General features: G+C 31.8%; 2 protein-coding genes across 2 annotated transcripts in view; both read right to left on the bottom strand.

The window, feature by feature from the left end:
• Nucleotides 1–12,784: 12,784 nt before the first annotated feature.
• The window catches only part of LOC132738667 (uncharacterized), a 32,200-nt gene continuing 19,437 nt past the window's right edge, over nt 12,785–25,547 (bottom strand). Inside the window, exons 6-9 of the mRNA XM_060726244.1 lie at nt 18,046–18,457; nt 17,569–17,619; nt 16,981–17,218; nt 12,785–16,405 (exon numbers count right to left, since the gene is read on the bottom strand). Coding sequence (XP_060582227.1) covers nt 14,320–16,405; nt 16,981–17,218; nt 17,569–17,619; nt 18,046–18,457 — 2,787 coding nt within the window. The 3' untranslated portion in view covers nt 12,785–14,319. The remainder of the gene's footprint in view (nt 16,406–16,980; nt 17,219–17,568; nt 17,620–18,045; nt 18,458–25,547) is intronic.
• LOC132738666 (uncharacterized) lies at nt 16,393–18,882 on the bottom strand. The gene is made up of 4 exons (XM_060726243.1): nt 18,822–18,882; nt 18,037–18,457; nt 17,569–17,619; nt 16,393–17,218 (listed from the first exon to the last, which is right to left on the bottom strand). Exons 1-4 carry the CDS (start codon nt 18,870–18,872, stop codon nt 16,422–16,424), a joined length of 1,320 nt encoding a protein of 439 aa, XP_060582226.1. The 5' UTR covers nt 18,873–18,882; the 3' UTR covers nt 16,393–16,421.

Below are 25,547 nucleotides of genomic sequence, written 5' to 3'. Positions count from 1 at the left end.
ATGCACCGAACCAAAATAGTGGAGAGGGCACAAGAGCAAAGAAAAGGGAGTAAAAGGCACGTTAGTAACCATAAAATATACATTTTTATATTACGAAAATGACATGCAGGAGACGCTGAATGGAAATTAAAAGGCCAAGGGTAAGGTGGAAGGAGAATATGGGGAGCGGCTTTAATTGGGGGAAATGAGAGGAATGGAAAGGAAATATTTACCACTGACGATAAAAGACAAAATATTACATCACAAAACGTGCCCTGCAAAGTCTAATTCTAACAATTGCCATGGATGGTTATATTAGACGGAAGAATACTTTAACTGAAATCAACTTATATTTGCACATCACAACCTTATTATGTTTAATGTTATTGTTTTAAAGTGAATTAGTTTATAATGGAAGGTCTGCAATACAATAAAAATTATGTTGATATTATTAAGAATCATACATTACAATTAAACACAAAATAATTATATATACTCGTAGATGTTGTTTTGAAAATGTGAGATACATCATCCGATAATGCTTATGTTCAGATGGCAGATAATAAAATTATTGTGAAAAAAATATTATTATTCATCATGCTTAGATGTTCATAGAAATTTCTTAAAAAGTTATTTTTTTTTTCAAGCAATACTTTATAAGAATGTTCAAATTATATATTTAATCAATATTTTAAATAGTTATTAAAAATCTTTCTACTGACGTAGACTAATCAACTTTAATGAAATTACGCCTATTGAATACATATATCAAAATAAATAATGTGAATATGGATATAGGTTTATTATCATTAGTCTTTCTAAACGACTCATTAGTATCTAAAAGACGTTTCTTGTTATCTTCATGTCGCAACTAAATTAACTGTTGAAAATCGTTGAATCAAATGACAAGATGTTGTCTATTATAATGCATTGAGGAGTGTATACATCTGCTTTTAATTGAAATAAAAGACGTTAATGTTACACAAATTAGACATGGGAGAAAATATTCTGCAATTAAGTCACAATGTTCAATTTCCAAGATGATAATAAGTAAAATAAGTAAATTCCTGGCATCCATCTTATAATAATAAATCAAGAAACTAGAAGATTGAACATCATACAACTTCTTGTTTATTATATACTGCTTGCTGTTAAAAAATTATGAAAATATAACTAAGTGAAAAGATTGTTTTATGATCTTAATTCGCAATAAGTATTATAAATATAAAACGGTTAATTCTTAATGTTACAAAACAATACACCTGGATGAATCCGTAAAATGAACATCATGTTAATCATAGTATCTATGACGTAACACATCATACACGATTTCAGATACCAGGCTCACCATAACATGTATCTTATTCCCAGTAACGGCATTGAAGAAATAACAATCCCATTTTACATACTAATGCAAACACAAAATAAAGATTAGTACTAACTACTGTACCTGTAGGAGAATGATAGTCATATCCGACGATTAACAATGGGAAGACTTATACATGTTCTATATACAGTATATGACAATAATATACATTAATTTATTGACATACTAAATAATTTTGCACTAAAATAAACCAGACTGCATACCTGAAGAGCATCTTTTATTTATTTTTATTTATTTGTATATTGAGTGATTGATTGATTTATTTATTTAATTACTGTTATTATTATCTTTACTTTACTATTCAACCAACCATTGAAAACCTTTCATTTTTTTAATTTTTGCTTTTTTATAAAAACAAAGAACATTTTAAATGTACCTAAGGTGTTTTCTTTATGCCACATATGCCTATATATAATTGGAGAGGAAAACGAAACCCCTTCACATGCAGCATTTTCTATAAGCAAAAATATACTGAGTCTTAACTTCACACGAGATAGTATAACCGCCCTAACGAAGTGTGACTCAAGTATAGACACACACACATTCATTTCACTTAAAGTTGACTAACATGCTGGTATATTTTGCCCCTGAATATATCAATCTAGATTATGTTGATAGCCTATTCGGCGTAGGCTTGGGTTATCAAAAAGAGTAATCATGCAAAGTTGTAAAGTCTCTGAAATAATAACGATAATGATGAAGTCTGCAATTCATAACAACCTTAATATCTCATTAGCGACTTGTATCTATGACAGCCTTGATATCATCAAATCTACAAATGACAGTTCCTCAGGAAACCTTACAATAAAAAGAACCAGTTACGAGCTGTAATGATGGCTTAAAGCATTAAAAAATATGTTACTAATTGGAGTAAAAGCGACGTTAAGGTACAAAGTATCAGTCTAAAGTTGAAAGTATGGATTAACTAATTATATATTCACTTTTTCCAGGTTAAAATATTCTATGCACACATAGTGTTTTGTATTGTAACAATGATAAAAACCCTAAGATGATTTTGTAAATTCTTATTCGAAACTTTTCTCAAAATGTGTATTGTTAATGACGTGAAGATAGAACTTCCTTACTATTCAGTAGGTGCATTATAAGGCTTATTAATGTCAATAGTAATATCTTAACATGAAATGGTATTTTATGAAATTATTTTTGCCAGTTAGATTTTTGCCAGTCTTTATCAGTTAAAAGTAAGTAACAATTTGATTAATTTGACCATTCATACAGAAGGTCGATACGGACACAAACCAACTTATAAATTTAGTTTACACTGAAATTATTTAGATGTTTTGATTTATAGAATTTGTTCAGAATGATATAAAACTATTTACCTCCACCGGTTAGAACTTTGACGAAATATGTTTTTGTCAGGATGATTGGCGTCTTTAGATACCCGGGAAATTAAATTCATTGAGCGCCATTTAAATATAAAAGATTACCAAAACTCTAAGTTAAACTATGAGAACCAAAACATTTAGTTGCTTGTAACATAGAATGCATTTTGCCTTTAAAGCCTCTTTTACATTGTTAAACTAAGTCTACTTCCCATACACGTCCCCCCACAAGTTAACATATAGAGGCTTTCAAGAAAAGTACAGTAAAAGGAAATAAATGTAGCAGGTGTTTTTGTAATTGCAAGAATTGAGCATATTGAATTGCATACGCTTGCAAGCCAAAGTAAAGTTCTTCGTTTATCTACTGTGTCTTTTGGTTAATCTGAAGAACGTTAACATGTTGGTTACATACTGATAGAATATTATCAAAATGATACAAACAAACGGTATTTATAATCGAACATGAAAGGATTGAATTGAGTATTTTAATTACATTTACTCAATGACACGGTGATAGGGCGTTTACCACAACTTTTCCGCGCAACGTCAAAATATTATACTTCTGTCTGAGACACCGTATATTTCTGGACAAAATATTAATGGCGGGATAACCAAATTGCAGGTTATAGCTTACAAAATATCTTACTGCTGGACATTGCAAAATCATTCCAATTGTTTTAGTACTCCATCGAATTTTTTAAACAATTTATCGTTAATCTAGCACAACACAATTCACAAAAAATTACTTACTTCGAAGAAATAGTGTTTACAAAAGATCGTGTCTACCTCAACATGACTCGTACTTGTCACAAAAACATGTGTTAAAACGACGATGTATTTGTTCTATGACCTTACAAGCTCGTGTATATATTATGGTTAGGCATAAATTCAAGTTCCATACAAAATTGTGTGTTTCTATTGTAAATTTTAAGGAATATATGTGGTAAAAAGGCATATCGACTCTAATATTGGAGCACCGTACAACACTGAATTTAAACACCGCATTCTTTTTCCGTTTGACCGATAAGTACTGGAACCGTTTTTTATGCACCATACTTTATAAGTAACTGTTAATTTACCTGCTGTTATGTTATGTTGCTGTTATCATATGTTATTTTATGGAAAACTTCTGAAGGTCTGGTTTATGTAAATAAAACCAGTTAGGTAAGTGCAATGGTATCTTCGAACTTATTCAAACGGATAAACCCCACATGGAAAGATCATTCATCGATGAGGTTATCAAGCATTGTGTTGTGGCCAATAATCATTTCCCAACTGATTCAGATGATTCTGCCGTGCATGTTGCCAAAATTATTTTGTAGATTTCATCGGTTATAGGAGTTTTTAATGTAATTGTTGATGCAAATTATAAGATGAATTCTACTGAGCGTTTTAAAATTTGTTTTTACGAAAACCCGATATGAATTGGATTTCCGTGTTTTTAATCGTGCACTGAACCACAAAGTGTGCATCGGTTCATCACCTTGTACATGTATACAAACTATTAAAGTGAATTACATTTTCACTTGATTTTTGAATTTATTCACTTTGCTTTATGTCTTGCATCGCAGTAAAGTGATTTTATTATGTTTTGTTTCTGATTGGTTATCCAAAACTCATGATGTCCAGTTACGACCATGGAAATGCATTGTAACATTTTTTCTTCACGGAAACAATTTTATCCTCATCGAAGAATGATCATTCCATGTGTGGTTTATCCGTTTGAATAAGTTCGAAAACAATCTATATAGATACCATTGCACTTACCTGACTGGTAATATTTACATAGACCTGACCTTCAGAAGTTTTCTATAAAATAACATATGATAACAGCAACATAACATAACAGCAGGTAAAATACAAGTTCATTTTAAAGTATGGTGCAAATGAAAACGGTTCCAGTATTTATCGGTCAAACGGAAAAAGAATGCGGTGTTTAAATTCAGTGTTGTACGGTGCTCCAATATTCGAGATAATATGCCTTTTTACAACACATATTCTCTTAAATTTATAATAGAAACACACAATTTTGTATGGAACTTGAATTTATGCCTAACCATAATATATACACGAGCTCGTAAGGTCATAGAACAAATACATCGTCGTTTTAACACATGTTTTTGTGACAAGTACGAGTCATGTTGAGGTAGACACGATCTTTTGTATCCACTATTTCTTCGAAGTATGTAATTTTTTGTGAATTGTGTTGTGCTAGATTAACGATAAATTGTTTCAAAAATTCGATGGAGTACTTAAACAATTGGAATAATTTTGCAATGTCCAGCAGTAAGATATTTTGTAAGCTATAACCTGCAATTTGGTTATCCCGCCATTAATATTTTATCCAGAAATATACGGTGTCTCGGACAGAAGTATGATATTTTGACGTTGCGCGGAAAAGTTGTGGTATCGCCCTATCACCGTGAATGAATAAAAAAATGGTTACTTACAAGTTCAACCGAGCAAAATAAACTTTGAGTGACATTTTGCTCATTATTTCTTTGTTACGTTAAGCTGAAAGAGATTAAATATTTAATGGCAATTGAACAATGGTTGATATACAAAAACCTGCTTAAGTATAAAAAACGATCCCACGTTTCATACGGTGAACGTTCCGACGAATGTTTATAGGATTTCAGTAAGTCACATTATTATTGGTTATTTTGAGCGCGTTTATTTTAAGTTCCTAAAACAGATTTTAGGAGTTCGTCAACAAACAAGAAATATTGCCGTTTATGGAGAATTGGGTAAATTTCCATTATCAGTCATTCGTAATATCAGAATAATAAAATTTTGGTCTAGAATTAGGAAAACCCCAGGTACAATTATGTATAAAATTATGTATTTAAAAGACCAGAATGATAATTTAGTCAATGCCTGGACATTAAATGTAAAACGTTTGTTAAATTCGCTTGGTTTACAATATTTGTGGGATCCAAACTTAGTATTAAATAATTCTAAATTAAATAGTATTATACAACGTATTAAAGATCAAAATATGCAAAATTGGTATGCTGAACTGCGTGTATCTAGAAAATTAGAAGTTTATAAAGAAATTAAAACTGATTTTGGTTATGAAAAATATCTTAGTATTATAACAAATGATAAACATAGAAAATCCCTTTCAAGATTTAGATGTTCGGCTCATAGATTAGCTATAGAGGAAGGTCGCTTCAGAAATATAGATAGAAACAATAGATTATGTGTGAAATGTAATATGAAAGTGGTTGAAAATGAGTATCATCTGTTATTGATATGTCCATATTATTCTGATTTAAGAGCACTTTATTTACCAAGATACTATTATACTTGGCCAAATATAAACAAATTTAAAAGTATAATGACTGCTGCTTCTAAAAACGTTATTATAAAATTAGCTAAATATATTCAATTATCATTTGAAAAAAGAAATACTGTCTAGTTTTCTGTTAATATTTTTTTCTTTATTTACAAACAATATTAATTTGAAAATCAATGTTGTTCTTTGTGTTTCACTGTTATTTGCCTGTAATTATATAGCTATGTTAAATCCATCAACATACTTTTCTGTACTTAAATATTATGTATGTTTTGTACATGTATTTATTACAAAATTTGTAATTGTATATGCAATGTGTTATGTTAAATTATAAACCGCCATTCATTTAACTTGGCGATGAACGTGTAAAATGTTTATGCCAATAAACTATTTGACTTGACTTGTTATGTAGTAGAATATAAAACTGAGAATAATTGTGGCTAAATGTAATATTATTTTGACTTTTATCTGTACATTAACCATTTACTTTTTGATGGATATAATGCCACTCAAACGTGAGTTCAATTCAAAAGTTAGTTGAAGCTTACCTATCCTTACCCGAGTACAGTGTGTATTAGGGGTAATGAAAACTATCGATAATAAAATATCGTTCCTTGCAAGTGAAACTTTTACCATCGGCTTACTGCCACGGGTAAGTAATAGAAAGAGCACCGAAACACGAGGCTATCTGATTTGCACGAGGGGGCGTAGCCCCCCGAGTATTAATCAGATTGCCGAGTGTTTTGGTGTTCTTTCTCTTTTGTATCATAGTCAAACATAAAAGCACGTTCCCTGTTGTCACAATATGAAACCCCAGCAAAAATGAACCAATCAACAAACATTTGAATATGACATGTATGTCGCTTTCCCTTTCTCTGCCGTCACAATATGTAAACCCCAGCAAAAATGACCCAATCAATGGACATGCTCTGGAGTGCGGGTAACTAATACCCGCACTCCAGTTAACGCACTGTGCATGTATATGTATACGATTTAACCCAGACACATTTTCAACAGAAATGTCTCCAAACTATGATACAACAATATTTATAATTGAGCCGACATAGTGCGTTTGCGACCAGCATGGATCCAGACCAGCCTGCGCATCCGCGCAGTCTGATCAGTATCCATGCTGCTCGCTATCAGTTTCTCTAGTTGTAATAGGGTTGGTAAGCGAACAGCATGGATCCTGATCAGACTGCGAGGATGCGCAGGCTGGTCTTGATCCATGCTGGTCGCAAACCCATTATGTTGGTTTTGTCGTGACGCGGCTCATATATTTATCGAGATGATATACGTACTGTCATCCACAAACCAATGTATCATTTGTTATTCATCAAAGCATGATGGATTATAATTATACTATCCAGCGGAGCGCTTTTCTAAGTAAACAAACTATTCATTTATTTATTAAAAAACTGCTATTAGTGATATCAAATTAAAGAAGTATTTTTAGTTACCTTTATTGTGTTTAATTATATAGGATTCAGGGATTACTCATTCTAAATCAAGTAAAACGAGTGTGAATGAATTGAATCGATTATATTCTTTTAGGATGAAACGGCATCATACTTTAACAATGAAAAGTAATTAAATCAGGAAATGCAGGAGAAGTGGTATTAAAACACAACAGAAATATCAATATTTTGCGTTCAGGTATCGTTTATGTATCACCATATGCACCTTAATACAAATTTTTAATGTAAACTACGGAGATTTACATGAAAGTCATCATTGCAACCTTAAAGTGCATATCAAAATTAATCTTTGAACAATAACTTTTATAGAAATTGAATTTAAACTTGTATTTCTTTTTCTTGTGGGATTAAGTGTCCATAATGAAATATAAATAAATTATTACTATTGTAATATTTCAAAAAATTGCAATATTTACAATTTACATTAACTTTGCAAGTGTGTAGTCTGAAATGTCAAGGGAGATTACTCAATTAAAACTATGAAGTGTGACATACTAGAGTAACAATTCCTTTGTATGATAAATAAATCATTATGTTTTATAATAGTAAGAAGTGTATGAAATAAAAAGAAAACCAACATCTAAGTGCAGGATTATGTTGACAGAAATAATTTTATAGTTTTCTGATGCATGTATATGTGATCTTAAAAATGAGAATGAAGATTTAATTGTAACATCTGTGTATTATAATTGAACAATTTTTGACACAGTATATTTAGTCCTCATACAGCGATATAATGATATCTCCTGTACCTGAAAATAAATATATAGAGGATATTGAATGCGTGTATGTTTAATACTGAATTAATTGAACGAGTTGAATGAAATTATATTATGCGAGTCTCTGTTGAGAATGATAATACTTTATTAAACCAGGTCAATAAATTTAGTTATGAACTTACACGAATTTAATATTCTATTTATCATTTACCAAAAATAAAGACCATTTGAAGTGATAAAGAAACATTTTTCATTGACGCGCCTATAGTAAAACGCTCACATTTTGCACGTCCTGACGCTATATGTTTGCATTCCTTAAATGACGTCACGTCAAAATATATGCACGACCAAGCAATACCGTTTTTACGGAGCCACAAAATCGGCACGTAATAATAATAGATTAACAATAACCTTGGCTATGATATGACTTCAATGATGTCAAAGTGTATGCTGATGACCCTACAATGTCACTCAGGCATAAAATTAGGAAATACCTGCGTCTCCGAATTCACGTTATGACCTTCACGATTTTAACTTCTCGAATTCGCGATTTCAACTTCATGAATTCACGTTTTCAACTTCACGAATTCAACTTCATGAATTTAACTTCATGAATTCATGTTTTGAACCTAACGATTTCAACTGCATGAAGATTAAATCTTGAATTCGTGAAGGTGAAGTCATGAAGTTCAAACCATGAATTCATGAAGTTGAAATCATGAAGACAGATGAACAGATATTTCATTAAGAAATATGACATTAGGGAAATCAAGTTTACTTTCTTACTAAGTGCTTTATCATTATAACGACTTTTGATTCAATTTTATTATTAATAGATTCGACAATTTCTTTACAAATCTTTGGAAACGGGTAAATGCATTGAGATATGATAATATTACTCTTTATAAAACTGTTGTCTAATTTCATTCTATATGATGTCACATCGACACTGTTAAGGTCATATGATGATGACCTTCCTGTTATAATGGTAGAGTAAAATTTCATGCATAATTTCTGGCACGAGCGAGCATCTAAATTAGATTGATGGTTTAACAGTTTATCTCTTTAGCTGATATTTTGTTTTGTTTTTGTTATGGTTTTGATTATTGGCGGGGGGGGGGGGGGTCAAGGGGGGTCTTTTTCGAACGGTGTGTTTTATATATTGAATATTGAAATAAGTTGATAGTTAAACATACATACATACTCACACGCACACACACACACGCACGCACCAACCAACCAACACACACAACATACATTTATGAAACAATACATACATTTATGAAACAAACACGAGTAACATTTTATATACGAGTTACTTATCTTGTGCACAACAAAGCGTTCTTGCCATCTATTTCAACAACAACAAGTCAAAAGCATGCGTTTCGTTTTAAAGGGAAAGAAAATGAATGTATTTGACATTAAATTTGAATGATTATGTCTACACATATATGGTTCCAATCATGGTGTGTGAATTAAAGAATCGCACAAAACTTCAAGCTGACAACCACTTAATTTCGTATCAGATTGCTCCATCTTTAAAAGAAAATATGATTATTCGAGGACTGATTGCACATTTTTTGGAAGTTTCTTCTTTTTTTTCTTCATCAAATCACAAAAAAATTGTATATAATTACGTAAAATATTTTTTTCACATCAGAAAGGTGAATAGATACTAAATATTTAAAAAATATTGCGAATAACAACCACTGTTTGGTAAATTAAGCACGCAATTTTTTACATTTTAGATTTTCATTTAACGTGTAAGTTTGATGTGAAAAATTTATGGGAGGCGTGGGCGGTAACTTGCGCTTTCCAGTACCGTCCATGAACAGGCTCAATCAAACCGAGCCTGCTACTTTTCCAATGTTGTCGTGGTAGACTTTCTTTAGGGATCCTGTTTGTCTCTATTTTACACACATTTGACACTAACACAACTAACTTGACTTATTATTTCGACATAATTTCCACACAAAAAATGAAATTATTATATTGATTTGCTATTTTGCAGTAGCGTTTTATAGGTATGGTTTCTAACCAGCGCGTTATGTCAACAAATAACATTGAGTTGTGTGCTGTTAATAACGTTTATGTGGGACTCCAACATATAACGGACGAACCACTAAAGCAAGTTATTAACTCATTATAAACAATTTGCAGAGAATTTGTATACAAATGGCAAGGGTGGTATAAGGACGGCACACCTTGAGTGTTTGATGTCGTACGAAGTTGCGGGTTACTGTTGGAATTGTTGGAATGACAAATGGTGCAGGGTACTAGGTATTTCAGAGCATCTGTCGCGTATTATACAGCAGCGTATTATTACAGATGAGTTACATTTGGTTACATACATATATAAAAATGGCCACATGTATAATACGCCGAAAATATTGCCCCGGGTCGGCATTAGTCTCAGGTATTCAAGTAACATCAACGTGACCCTGCATTGACACCGGCGTGTTTCAAGAGCTACGAAGTACTGTTGTTCAATGTTTCATGCAAACGTTATTGTTCAATGTATCTAATTAACATTTGAGGTCTATGTCAATGTGTATTTTTCAGTTTTCTGTAATAAAGCAACTTCACTAATCAGCCACCTTTGGTAGAAGGCAAGTCGCTCGGTACCCTTTGTTACATAATATATAAATTAGAAATAAAATATTTTCACATTAAGTCGATTTTGTCGTTTTCTAAATACAAAGCGTAAAATAATTATCACCGACAAAAGCAAGTACTTGATTGCTTACAATAAAGTTATCACGTAAAGAAGTATACATGTATAAACAAAACTTCGAAGGAAAGAAAGATAACTGTTAAAAGAATATTGCGTGATTTGAAGAGTGATGTTATTTCGCTTCATACATATCACATGTCAATGGTTTCAGACCACGGCTCATCACTTGAATAACATTGATAATGTCACTGGCGATAAAACTATGTAATTTCTACTATGAAATTTAAATAAACAATATCCAAACTGATATTATGATCTGATAAGCGCCTATCATATAATTAACATCTGTATGTATTTTCTTTTTCGTGCAACGAAACGATGCTAATACAAACCAAACCTATGACTTCATGTTATACGTATATAAATCATTTTAAACTCGCAGAACATGCCTTTAAGTAGAGTTCACAAAGAAGGTACCTACCGACGCACCACGATTAGTTTCAAAGTTTTCTTTTTTACTAACAGTAACCTTGATTGTAAAAATGAACGATTGCTTAATTTCTTTGCCTCAGTCGTATCATGGCACAATTTATAGCCTAAGTCATATTAAACGATATGTCGGATAAAATAAATTTTCGCTTTTATATAAATCGAAAAAAAACGACTCCAATATCATGCTATAATGTAGCATATTATTAAGATTGTACTTTTATAATGATATATTGTCTCTATGGCAACGAGATTTTTTTCAATCATACATATACAAATTGCTCACTTTTGTAACTGTAGACAATATAAATTCTTCTTAATTTTTTACATATCAAACGTTATCAGCTGGTCACACTCAGAACGTAACATGTACCACTTACTTCATGGGGTTATCTACTCAAGAGAACTTTATGTAAATGAAATAAAATGACATGGTTTTATCTTCTTTCTTTAGTAGTTAAATGGGTGTCATTTTGTGGAGATACTTGAACTGTTAAGACTTATCTGTATATGGCAGATTATAAATTGCTCTATAATATTATAACTTATCTTACACTAATCAAAATTGCTTAAAATTTTTAAGAAATATTTTGTAACACAACATTACATACTTCATTTAGCATTAAACATATTATGCAATATTTATAGCCAACACGAAGAACTAATTGTTAATAATGGTATAGATTCTTTGCTCTCGATGAATGATATTTTCCGGTTTCGATTAATAACCTGTGCGGAAACTCAAAAACTTGACATCGCGATTCTATATTTATTTTACCTTATGTTCTCACTCGAATTAATGTTTCAAGATAAAATAATATTTTGAACGACTAGAGTTATTTAAATCGGAGTATTAAGATTGTAGATATGTATCGAAAAGCCGTTGTTTCATCATATTATTATAAAAGGAATGTCAATTTCGAACTATTCATTCCATATTTACATTAGCCCAATCTCAGTCAGTAATGTTTTAATGTGGAAAACCAAGTTATTATTTCGGTATGTAAAACCCTGGTCTGTATCGGATTTTAAAAATAAATACGTTTTCTTTATTTAGTAATTCTCAACATCGTTAAACATTGGCTGCGGAGTCGGGATATTTCGCAAAGAGTACCTGATCGCTCATTCATTTTGCCCCATTATTTCATGTGCTCGCGGTCGAAGGACCCTGTCGCGAATTGAAGTTACGACAAAAAAGCGCGACATATTTGTAAGTATATAATTCATCATCAGCTGGCAAAACAAAACAGTGGAATTATTTATTCACTGTCATACTGTAAAGCTTTTGAATTCAATTGTCATTTTTGATTATATGACTTGTTGATTTGAGAAACGTTGTTTTTTTAAAACAATTTGATATAAAATTTGAAGTAATATAATAACGAATACGTACTTAATCAATAAAAAGTTACACTACATCACAATTAACTTAAATTTATCCGCCATTTTGAAGAACGGCCGGACGGTACGAGTCCCTTTAAATCATGCTTTTCATATTTATAGCAAAGGTTGCGTAAAACCCATACAGGAATTATGTAGATTAGAATATGGGACAAGCTAGTAGACCTTTATTTGTAATAAAAAATGTGTAGATTTATGAACGGCAAGTTTCAAATCGGTAGTATCCGTCTTGTGTAAGATTACGGACAATTTGACGTTGTCTTTACAGAAACCAGCCATTTTCAGTCAAAAATTAATGTCAATTCCAGCCAAGTTAGAAATGAAACAATGAACAAGAAATAAATTAAAACATTCTGACAAGTTTTAAAAACGTTTACTTACATATATTTTTATTAACATTTTTTTTTCAAAATGTCCTATGAAAGATGTAAAAGAAATTTAAGGTTTTAAACATCTAATGTGATATTGTTGAATATGGACAGATTGAAGGTAACCAATTGCAGTTGAAGAAAAGCTTTCATCTGTCTTAAAAAAAAACACGATTTTTTTCTTTTATTTTCTTTTTTGTGGATAAGAAATGCTAATAAGTTAAATCTGAACACAAATGTGTTCAAAGTAATTTTACAAGATTTTCTCCAAAATTTATTATTACTTTGACATTTTAACATAAGGAACCATTATACCTACAAAATATTTTTCCGAAGGAGTCATTGTTAAAGAATATAATGCAGGTGTTAATTCTATAAATTATAGTACATTATGATAATACAAGGAAACGTTGATCAAGTTTTCAAGATGTACAATTACTTAGTTTTGTTTTACCAAATTTAAACATTTTAGTCATGGCTGCTTACGTTATTGACATAGGGCAAGCACAGTTTACATTTTATAATACACATATTAACATATATTTACTTCATATATTTTTCAAATTCAATTCATAAAAAATACGTTGGTAACTATATTGATTTATCTTTGATACTGGCTTTGACCTCATCAACAAAGAAACTTAGCTAATGCTTGTGTTAACGGCTGGTGTGACAGCTATGAGCAGGAGGGATGACAAAAACTATGACATATATTTTCCGTTTATAGCGGTAGCTCGTATCTAACTTTAGTGTTGTTATATTTTTCAGATTCACTGATTACATCATTGTCAGTATTGAAACTAGTTTTTGTACAAGTATGTTTGACGTATCGGATGAAAGCTATTTAAACAGTAATGCGTCAGTGGGGACAAATCAACAACATGAAGAGACATATGGCAAAGCATAGTTTTTTTTAAGGTCGGGGCATAAAAAGGACTGTTATAAACAAGAAAAAGTATACTATGAAATCGACAATACCCTAAGTTATGGATTCGAATTAAGTACATTTCGAATAAAAAGAAAAAAACGGAAACCGCAAAATGGAAAATGTTCTAGACAAGATCTGATTGAGCCTGTTCATAGACAGTAGTAACCTACCATCCTCTCCCCTTGCACATAAACGGGATTTATAATTCAAACATAGTATGATAAACGTTTGAGTTTTAGAAAATCCGAAGGCTCATACACTGTTCAATTTGTCGTCTACGCTCCCTCTACATGCAAATTCAGGATCTTTGGCAGCGATACCATTTCTAAAAGACTTAAATGGTGGTTTTTCTAACATATAACTTTTAACAAGCTTTTTATCACTGTATCTCCTACAAATATTTTTCCACGATGTTCTTTTTTGTAAGATATCAAAAATAGATTGACCAGATTTTGTCAGCATTCGATAATCAGCTTTGAAGTCTTCTACTAATATTGTAAATATTTCTAAATCTAGCTGCTCACATGCAGTATGAAGAGGCGTTTTCCCATATTTATCTTGTGCATTGACGTTCACCTTTGGGGACAACAATTTTACAACTTCAATCAAACCTTTATGAACTGCAGCATGTAATGGCGTATATCCGTGTTTGTCTGGCGTCATAACGTTTGCAACTGGCAACATACTTTTAATAATCTGAAGGATTGACCATTTGTCAGATTCAATCTTGGCTGGTCGAACTTTAAATATCACATCCATTACTTCTTTCAGTATACCATCAAAAGAATCCCCGCTTACTTCCTCTGAAGGTCTCGTTTCTTGGTGACAATTAGCTATCACTCGGTAAAATGGTGTCTGTCCATAAAAATCTTTAACGTTTGGGTTTAGATTGTGTTTCAACAGTAAGTCCACAAGGCTAAAATCCTTCTTGTATACTGCAACATGAAACAAATCTGCACCTTTAATGACCGATCTAATTCCATAGGATATTCTACTTTTTAATGTTACACGGGAAACATCTGCATTTAGTAGCATTTCCACTATCTCAATACATGGAAACCGTTGAAGGGCAGCACAATGGATAGGATAGTGTCCTCTGTAATCCTTGGCAGTAATGGCCGCTCCATATTGTAAAAGCAATTTTGTAATATCTATGATTCCAATGTCGGCACTTAAATGAAGCGGCGTTCTTTTATATTTTCCAGCTTTAGTATTAACAGAAGCATTGTGTTCAAGTAATACTTTGCATGCTTCGGTTTGATATTTTAAAACTGCTTTATCCAAAGCTGACCAATTGAATCGATTTCTATAATTGATATCTGCGCCTTGACTGAGTAGTAATTTAATGCATTCTACAGAACCGCATTTTGCTGCTGCAATTAAAGGGCTGTTTCTATTAGGGCTATTTGCATAGTCCACATTTTCATGATTTCTATTTTGAAGCAAATATTCAAGACATTCAACGTGGCCTTTAGCAGCTGCAATATATATAGCATCTTCACATACAACAGCACCATGTTTTACCAACATTTGTATGATATCTTTCAAACCTTGATGAGATGCTATCAGCAAATTTGTCCTTAGGAAACTTGACTCGTTACATACTAGATGATAACTTAATTCAAAATACACGTTCAGGGGACATTTGTGTTCGTATAGAAGTGCAAGCGATGGTAGATAAACAGGGTTTAGTCCTCCGAATTCGATATCGCAGTTCCAGTCGGTGCATATGATTGGCAGTGTGTCAATTGGCCTTGACATAATGAGACGTCCTGCTTTGCTGTCATAAAACATTTTGACAAACTCAGAATGACTAAAGCAGTCGTGCTTTAAAACTTTCGTATTTATGTTGAGCTCACCAGGTAATGCAAAATCTGGAGAAACACGGCCAAAATTATTACGAATTTCAAAATCTCTCTTTTTTGCAGTAAAACATAAAAATGAATTTAGTTGTTTCACATTCATATGTTTACAAATTGCTTTAAGTAGTTCCTCGAAATGATATTCATTTACGAATATATGGTAACCATCATCTTTTGTTTTATCAGTAGTCACATACTCCATAATGAACTCTATGTCAGCAAACTCAATAATTGCATTTGGATAATCCTGACCAGCAACAAGCCCTACCATATCTTTTACGATATTATGTGTGAAAGAGCAAAGTCCATTTTGTTTGTCAAACATAATGAATCCATATTTATGATATTTCACGGATTTCATAAGGACTCGTACAATTTGCCCTTTCAGGTCAATGCCAAACTTAAGAGTAGTTTCTTTCATTTCGTTAGATAAGTTACTTGGCTCGATACTTTTCAAGTGTAACTGTTTGTTTGGTCTAGTCCAAATAAGAATTAAAACAAGAAACTGTTCTTCGTCCAAATTGGCTCTCCGAGACACTTCTTAAAAAACAAATTCGGTTTCGAAAAGAAGTAAGATCTCAAGTTAAATAACGTTTCATTGTGACAAAACAATGAAACAATTTCAGGAAATCCAATCATTGCTTTGATTTGCCCTTTTTGAGAAAGGTAGCCACTTAAGGCAATTGGTATTTTGTACTGATTTCTTGAGAAAGTGAATGATTTTTCATACGTTTGACTGCATTGTTCTATTTCTTTAGTACTTAACACTTTATCAGCATTGTCTACGTGTTTTGTGATAATGGCACTTCTTTCTGAAGAAGTAAGATTAAACGATGCAAGAGGCTGGATATTCTCAAGTTTGAATATAGTGCATTTTTGAACTTTCATTTTTGCTTTGAAATAAATGTAATGTCGAGAGGTTATAATTAATCTAATCATTCTCGCTTTTAAAGCCTTTTCCATATCTTTGCAACGTAGTGACCAGCCATTTAAGAGGTTTTCATCCAGTGTTCCAGCGCCAAATATATCATCAATGAAAATTGTATCAAACATCCCTTTGTTGATGTCAATATTATCCCAATCTGTTGGCAAGGTAAGCTTTAGACAGGAACCTTTTTGAGATGTTTCAGATAACAACTTCGCAGCCATAGTTGTCTTTCCCTCTCCTGGAGGTCCAATTAGTATAATGCAGCCCGTTTTAAGTAATATTTCCTTTGCATTCTTGTGTGCTGTTGTTTCAACATACACATTGTCACGATCTTGATCTTCGGTGTAAAGTTCCGTAATAGCTGAAGCAATATTGTACAACAGAAAAACAAATGCAAATAAAATGTTAAAGCATACACGAAACATTTGAATCTATGCAGATATGTAATTGATATTGTATTTTTTATTTTTGTTTTATTTTGATCAGATCTATTTACTATGTTCAAATAATAAGTAAACTGACGCATTACAAGCGATTTTTTTTATAAAAATTGCTATTATACTCGAATGGAACAAAAATGTCAAGCAAAATAAATAAAAACCATATATATTTAATGAGCTTACATATATGTACATAAAGGGTATTGCATGATTATGTCGCAAAGTATTTTAGTTAAATAATAGATTTTGTTCCACAAAAATGAAAACTTACTTGCAAGGTTTTGAAGTCGAGGATGCAACTTGCTTTTCGCCATTGTAGTTACTACAATAATATAAAAGTAAGCATCAACTAAGTGATATAAATTTGAGGATACGAAAAAAAAACCAGATTGTTTCTGTTAATTATTTGAACGGTTGAATGCAAATATAATATCTATAATCAATAAATTAAATACAATAATATATTATTATAGGCAAAAATAAAGAGTGCATGATAAATAAAAAATTCAAGTACGGACAGGAAAATCACATCAATGATACCTGAAAGGTAAGTTATTCCTTCAGTCATAAATATGCTGTAAATTCAATGTTTATGACTGACATTTGTATTTCGTACGGATCATGAAAACTATTTACTTTTGGTCATCTATCTTAGGAAATATTCAGCGACTATTATAAAGTTATATTGAATAGTGATTTTTCGTGATTTGTAAAAAAAAGAAACAAATATAAAAAATACATGTTATACTTGTGTCCTTCATGTCTTGTTCTAGTTTCTTTTGTCTTGACTCCATTACAGATAGTTGTGTTCTTTGTTGCAACGATTCATCATCAAGTTGATCAATACGTGTTGTTTCTTCTATTTGTTTGTTTTCAATAGTCTCTATCTTTTTCTCGTGAAAAGCAACTGTATTACAAACATCTGTTGATTTTTGATTTGTATTTTCTAGATCTTGTTTTACTTTGTCAATGTCTTCACCGGTCTTTTCGAGTTTTGAATTGATTTCATCTATGTGTTTTTGAATTATCATATCCGTCTCTTCCCACTCTTTAATTATTTTCTGATATTCTTTTTCTTTAGCTGGGTCTATACTCTTATCTCTTAACGTAAGAATTTCATTTTGCAAATTTGGGATTCCTGAACCAAGCCGTAACATTACCTTTAATCGAAACAGAATAAAGATACAATGGTAAGTGAATTGTTTAAATTTTGATTTATTATTTCTAATCCCAACATTTAATTGAAAAGATTATATAAATTATATAAAAAACATAATGCGTTTTACATTTATTTGGCATATTCTATACATAAATACCGGGAATAGCACTAACTGCATGGTAAATAGTCTTAAGGTATTTCAAGGAAAGATAATATTATCGTTTGTAGTTCACTTCTGTCTACAATAAAGCTTAGTAATAACATAAAAAGCGTCACAATGAAGGACAATATTAAATCTTGCATAGATGAGGATGTTTAAATTCATGGCACTTAATACGAGTATGGAATAAAAACTTTACACATACTTGTTCCATTACGTTCCAGCTGATTTGAAAATGAAGTTTTGTAATTGACATGTTTTTTAAATGCGCAATCTGTCAAAAAATATGATAAAATAATCATCGTTAATAACACATTATTCATTAATGACAATGCATAAATACACAATTACATTGCAAGGCATTATTTAATTCCATTATAATTAAGCAACAATGTATTATTTGTTTGTTTGGATTTTTACGGCACGTCAACACATAACTGACCATATCGTGCCGAATGCTATAATAGGCTAAAAATGTTATGTTAAACTATGTAAATGACAATAGAAATGAGCCAATTAGATCCTAGAATACAAGTTGATCTCTTTCAAATAATCAGTGATGTTTTAGATGGTATTGTATTAAAGAGTTTTTTGATTAAATTTACACAATAAACTCTATTACGTGTTAAAAATCATGACATTCAAGAAGAAAATGCTTGACAGTTAAAATTTTCATTACAAGCTTCAGAGAAAGGGGTTTTGTCATTCGTGAGGAGATAAGAGTGATTAATTTTAGTGTGTTCAATTCGGCATCGAAGAAGAACTGTTAGATCATGGCGGTTTGACAGAGATAGAGATGGTTACACACCAAGAGATTCCAATGATGCGAGTTTATTTATAGTCGCTCTTAAATTACAAGCAGGTAAATAAGTCAGTTTTTTGAAAATTTAATGATTGTTCAGCTTACATCTACCTATTCATTTCCTTGTATACCTACATGACTTTGAATCCAATATAATTTATTAGATTTGTTTTTAAGTATATCATGATATCGTAAAAGAAATTTCCTTATCATGATATTGTCAGATTTTTTTTTTATATTTAATGGATATTAAACTAGAAAGGGAGTCAGATTATCATGGGTATGCTGTACTATTTTTGACAATGCTAAATCTATGGCTTTTGCTTCAGCAGTACAAATTGATGCATTATCTGGTACCCTCATACTAGATTTAAAATTATTTTCAAACATATCCGCACCTACTTTTCAACCTTCTTCGGAACCGCCCGTATTTATATGGTTAAAGTCTTCATGTTCTTCCTTAATTGCTAGAAACTTCTCTTTCAAATGTTCAGGTGAATTCGATACTATTTTATATTTGAAAGGTTAAAATTTATTTTCGGGGAATTATAAGTTCAAAGTGGAACATCCTTAGCGTCATTTTGAAGGATACTATTTGGATTAATTTTAAGTTTATCTAAGTCGTCTTTTAAACGAAGGCCTATTGGTTTGTTAACAAATATGTCAGTATAACTTGGTTTTAAAATAATATTTTTAGCTGCATTTTGCTGTTAGATGTAATTCTAATTGCATATTGAAGTGATAGCTTTTTTCGACGAAGATGAAGCGATGGTTCCCCAGCTTTCGCATATAAGCTTTCTACAGGTGAGGTGCGAAAAGCACCTAAAGCTAAACGTTAACCCTGGTGATGTATGGTATCTAGCATTTGAAGATGTGTTTTTCTTGCAGACCCATATACTACAGAACCATAATCTAATTTTGATCGGATAAGACTTCTGTATAATTTTAGTAATGTGAAAGAATTTGATACCCAATTTGTACTTGATAAAACCTTGAGTAAATTTAAAGCTTTTTGGCATTTAGTTTTCAAATGTTTAATATGTGGTATAAAAAAAATCAAATATAATTCCTAAAAACTTAGCTTCATCAACTACTGGAATTTTAAAACCAGATATGTAGAGTTCATGGACATTATGGTGTTTCCGCAATCGACAAAAATGAACACATTGAGTTTTTGACTTTGAAAATTTAAAACCATTTTCTATTGCCAACTTTTGAATTTTATCTAAATTTTGTTGAAGTTGCCTTGCAATTGTTCTCATACTTTTCGATCGATAGCAGATAAGAAAATCGTCTACATATAGAGAACAGTCTATGCCTGGTGTAAGAGCGCTAGTAATATAGTTTATTTTAAGACCAAAAAGTGTTACAGAAAGTATGCTTTCTTGAGGAACACCTTGTTCTTTTTGGTGGTCTTCAGAAAAAAGTTGAACCAAGTCTTAGTTTAAAGTGCCTATCGACACATCCAGAAATGACAAGAGGAAGTATGCGTCCTTTAGATCTTTTAGGATACCATATTTCCAAGAAATATCGTAAGCCTTCTCAAGATCAAAGTAAATTGATATCGGGTATTGGTTATTTACAAAGGCTTCTCTAATAAAAGTTTCAAGTCGTACGAGATGATCGTTTGTACTCCGCTGTTTACGAAACTCTGACTAAAAATAAGTGATACTAGTAATTCCTTTATTTTCTAATTACAAAACTAACCGATTATTTATCATCCTCTCGACATTTTTGCAGAGGCAGCGGACGATAATTTGTAGGATCAGTTGAATATTTTCATGTTTAGGGATAGGAATAACCAACGTACCTTCCAAGTGTTGGGAAATTTACCAGATACCCAAATTGTGTTAAAAATTTCAAGAAGCAAGTCAAGAGTATTGATATTGATATACGCCTGTAAATGATACAAATACTCTCAGCTAATTAGTAATTAACTTATTTTCATAAGACTAAGTAACTTACATCATTTCTCATTTTTCTGATCCTTTTATGCCTTTTTTGATAATCCAAAATTGGGGACGGTCCCCAGCCACGGGAAATGTATTGACTTTAAAGCCCCGCAAAATTCAAAGCAAAAAACAAATGAGAGTACATAAAGGTTGGGGAATCTGGATCTTTGTTTTGGGGGGGAAAAAAAATCCTTTGTCATTCGAAATGTTTTTTTCTTCAAAAAAATGCCCCAGTTCGCTCTGATTTTAAAAAATCTTTTACGGTTTTCGGTTGCACAATTTATCAACGGTGCTTAAAAAGAGTACCAAATCAAAAAATTAAACTTGTATCGAAAAAAATCCGATTTTTCTTCTGTCAGGACAAGAGAGGCCATCATCTATAGGTTCTGTAATGAAAATAAAAATAAGTGCATGTGTTTTGTAATTGCTTTGTTATATAATATTTTGTAGAGCATAGATTTGATGGTTACTCAAATGCTGTAGAAATAGTACATACTAGTATAATTATATTCATCTGCATAAATTTGAACTATTAAAGGCCCAGAAACTCTTCAATTTATTTTTCCGAGAACAGTATTTGTTACAAACTTACGTGTGACGCATGAAGGTACCGTTTTTTGTAAACTAGAACCCTTATTATTAAAGAAAATTACTTGTCAAACATATTCTATGTTTCAAATAGTCTTTTCAATGTCAGGAATCTTTGCATTGGATATATAAATTTCCAAAGAAAATTATTCAAAATTCTGTGTCCGTTTCTAAATGTAGCTAACCATCTACAAATATATATTATTGACATTTCAAGCTGTCCTTAAATTTTGCATTCTTTACAGTGAATATTAACAGCATATTTATAGCAAACTGCGACTGATAATTTATAAGGCCCTTATTTCGAACGAATTCGAGGCTCTTTTGCATTTTCGATTACATTTTGCGGCTTTAATGAAGAATACTTTTAAATTCAGCGGAACTGTTTTCATATGATTAGCTGTGATTACGCTAAGATGCCTGCGACGTCCACAATTTTCCTTAAACAAGCTACTTGTCTAAGACAATTGTGCAGAAGTAATTTGATTGAAATTATTTTAATTTTATGTCAATTTAAAGCTGTTCAATTGGTATATTAAGTTTCCAAATAAACTGACAAATTGAAAGATCGAGTGAGTTAGTTTCTACATATGGAAATAATATGTTTTGTAGTAGGTACGAAACATTTATCCTGCATTGAGAAAGGAAAAAAAGTTTTAACAAATCTACTTTTTTTTCATTATCATTTTATCTATTCATAATCACATTTATAAATAATAATCCCAGAAAAATCCAGAACAGTGACATTTTTTCTATTACAACGTATAGCGTCAATAAAAACGCAGCCGAAAATACAAATGCAAATGTGTAATGAGTATATACAATTAAACAGGGAGGGCATTGCCCCAATGCGCTTACCTGAGTACTAAATGCAACTTGATATACAAAAGTGAAGTTCCAGGTCTTAAAAAATATACAAAACAGGGTTATTTTTTGTGTAGGCAAGAAGTTGATGTTTTCAGACAATACACCAAGAAATTTAAAGTTAATATCAAGGTTAAAGTATGTGGATTGGAACAGTTTTTACTATAATTTATCCATACCTATGACCCTGGGACGGGGCCAATTCTGACCCTAGGGCTATAATTTGATCGATCTTGGTAGAAATCTACTTCACAATGCTTCATGCCAAATATCTAACCTCTAGCCTTTGTCAATTTAGAGGAGAAGGTTTTTTTTAAGTTTTTACTATATGCGTACATATAAGGAAAACCATGACCCCCTGGGACGGGGCCAATTTTAACCCAAGGGCTATAATATGAACAACTTTTGTAGAGGTCATATAGGTGATATCACATACCAAATATCTAAGCTCTAAGCCTTGTACCTTAAGACAAGAAGATTTTTTAACTGTTTACTATATACATATAAGAAAAACCTATGATACCCCGGGACGGGGGGCCACTTTTGACCCCAGAGCTATAATTTGAATAACTTTGGTAGAGGACCTATAGATGATATCATAAACCAAATATCAAAGTTCGAGGTCTTGTACCTTCAGACAAGTAGATTTTTAAGTGTGCATTTTATTAACAACTTTTCTAGCCCCGTGACATACTTATGCAACAGACCGCAGCATTTGAACAACTTTGGCAGGGGACCACCCAAGGATCATTCCTGTAAAGTTTGGTTACTGTGCAGTCATTGGGTTTTGAGATGTTGTTTAAAGAAATTGTTGACGACGCACGGACGCACGACGACGGACGGTGGGGGGTCACAATAGCTCACCATAGTCAAAATCTATTCAAGCTACTATCTTAAGAATTCACAAATGTATAAATATCATTGTGGAGAGGTGCATTGCTCAAGAACTGTAACTCCAACATAATTTTTGAGTTATTGCCCTTTGTTGTTTGTCATACGTTATTCTTAAACTACTAGAGATGTCAACTTTTAACTCAAGAGATGGTCTTTTGGAGCATCACTGGTTCCACAGGCTCTTGTTTCAAAAAGTGGGAATTGCAAAACTTATCTTAAATACATTGAAAACGTTTTAATATGTATTTTTTTAATAAAAGAATCAATTTACAATTGTCATTTGATTGTCTGTTTAAAAGATTAAGGGTTTCCTAAACATTTTGTTACACATGCTTGTTAACGACGCACTATGCCAAATGACATTTTTCAAGTCGACTTTCCTCATATAGCATAGTGCGTTGTTGGTCCCGACGCAGTATGCTGTATGCGTCAATATGCTATAAATCCTCTCTGTAACACCTTTTGAAATGTCCAGGATGAATTTAATGAAAGTTGGTGAGTACCTCCAACACCAGGAGAAGATGAGCATGTCATTGGACTGTCCCGGTCGGACCTTTTAACACAGAATTAGAGCCCCTGATTAGCGATGCATTATGTATACAGAGTTGCATTTGTTTCCGCACTTTTTCTCTGCAAGTACTCACTAGATTTCAATTAAAGTTTGTGAGAACCTTCAGTACCAATAGGAGATGCGCGTGTTGTCGGACTGTCCTGGTCAGACCTTTTAACATGGAGTAATGGCCCCTGAATACTTAGCCTTTTGTGTGCAGTTGATAGGTTTTGATAAGATTTAACTACATTTTTAAAGTTGTTTCATAAAACGTACAATTTAACGGTGAAATATTGGAGTATCATCTTCACACGACTATATCAGTAGATATAGACTTTCTAGAGGGGTTCGAGTTCACAGCCCTCTGTAGATTCTGTGATATTTGAGCACAGTGTAATAATAATAATAATAATAATACCGAAAATAATGATTTTAATAATAATGATAAAAAGCCGTTAAACTAAAATTGACTGTGACCGGTCTTTGTGTTAAAGCATTTATAAAAGGAACGAAAGTAACCATATTTTAAAAACGTACATAAAAAAATGTTCGAAAAAATAGTTACAATATATAGTTAATAAGTATCGCCTTAACCTTCAATTTTGAAGGAAGGGTAGTAAGGCTTTCGAACAAAAACAAACCGATTTCTTCTACCAACAGCAATTGATTTCAATATTTTAATTTTGGTTCATATTTCATATTCCAGATAATAATATACCTTGAAAGAATCACGAAGTAAATTCCATATATGTTATGTCTATCCAATGACAAAGTAAGAGCTGATATATGGATTAAACAGAACAACAAGTATAAAAAGAACAAGAATTTTAACAGAGTTTCCAACGATCCCGCCTCAGGGAAGTTTTATTTGAAGCATAGATTGTGCTTTTTCAAAAGATTGAGGTATGGATCTCAGGTCTTTCAGTCCAAAATAATGATCAATGCTAGATCTGCAAATGCAACAATAAATTTATTAAAGAAATAAAATAAAACAAAAAAATGCGCCAAGTATTTTCAAAATCCCTTGAAGTATGAAGAAGTTATAGATCGGACACAAAATATACACTATAAGAGACTATGTAAATCATTGACCGCTAAGTCTGACCTTGACCTTGGTTGTAGGGACACAGGTGTTACGCATGACATCTCATCTAATCATTATGACTATTTGTGCCAAGTATTTTCAAAATCCCTTGATCTACAACGAACACAAAATATACCGTATAACAGACTATGTTAATTTTTGACCTCTAGTGTGACCTTGACTTTGGCGATAGGGAT

Source organism: Ruditapes philippinarum, unplaced genomic scaffold (genome assembly GCF_026571515.1).
Source record: "Ruditapes philippinarum isolate M1 unplaced genomic scaffold, ASM2657151v2 ctg4616_1_1_1_1, whole genome shotgun sequence".
Taxonomy (NCBI): Eukaryota; Metazoa; Mollusca; class Bivalvia; order Venerida; family Veneridae; genus Ruditapes; species Ruditapes philippinarum.
The sequence above is the reverse complement of the archived record's forward strand: the minus strand, read 5'-3'. Positions and strand labels throughout refer to the sequence as shown.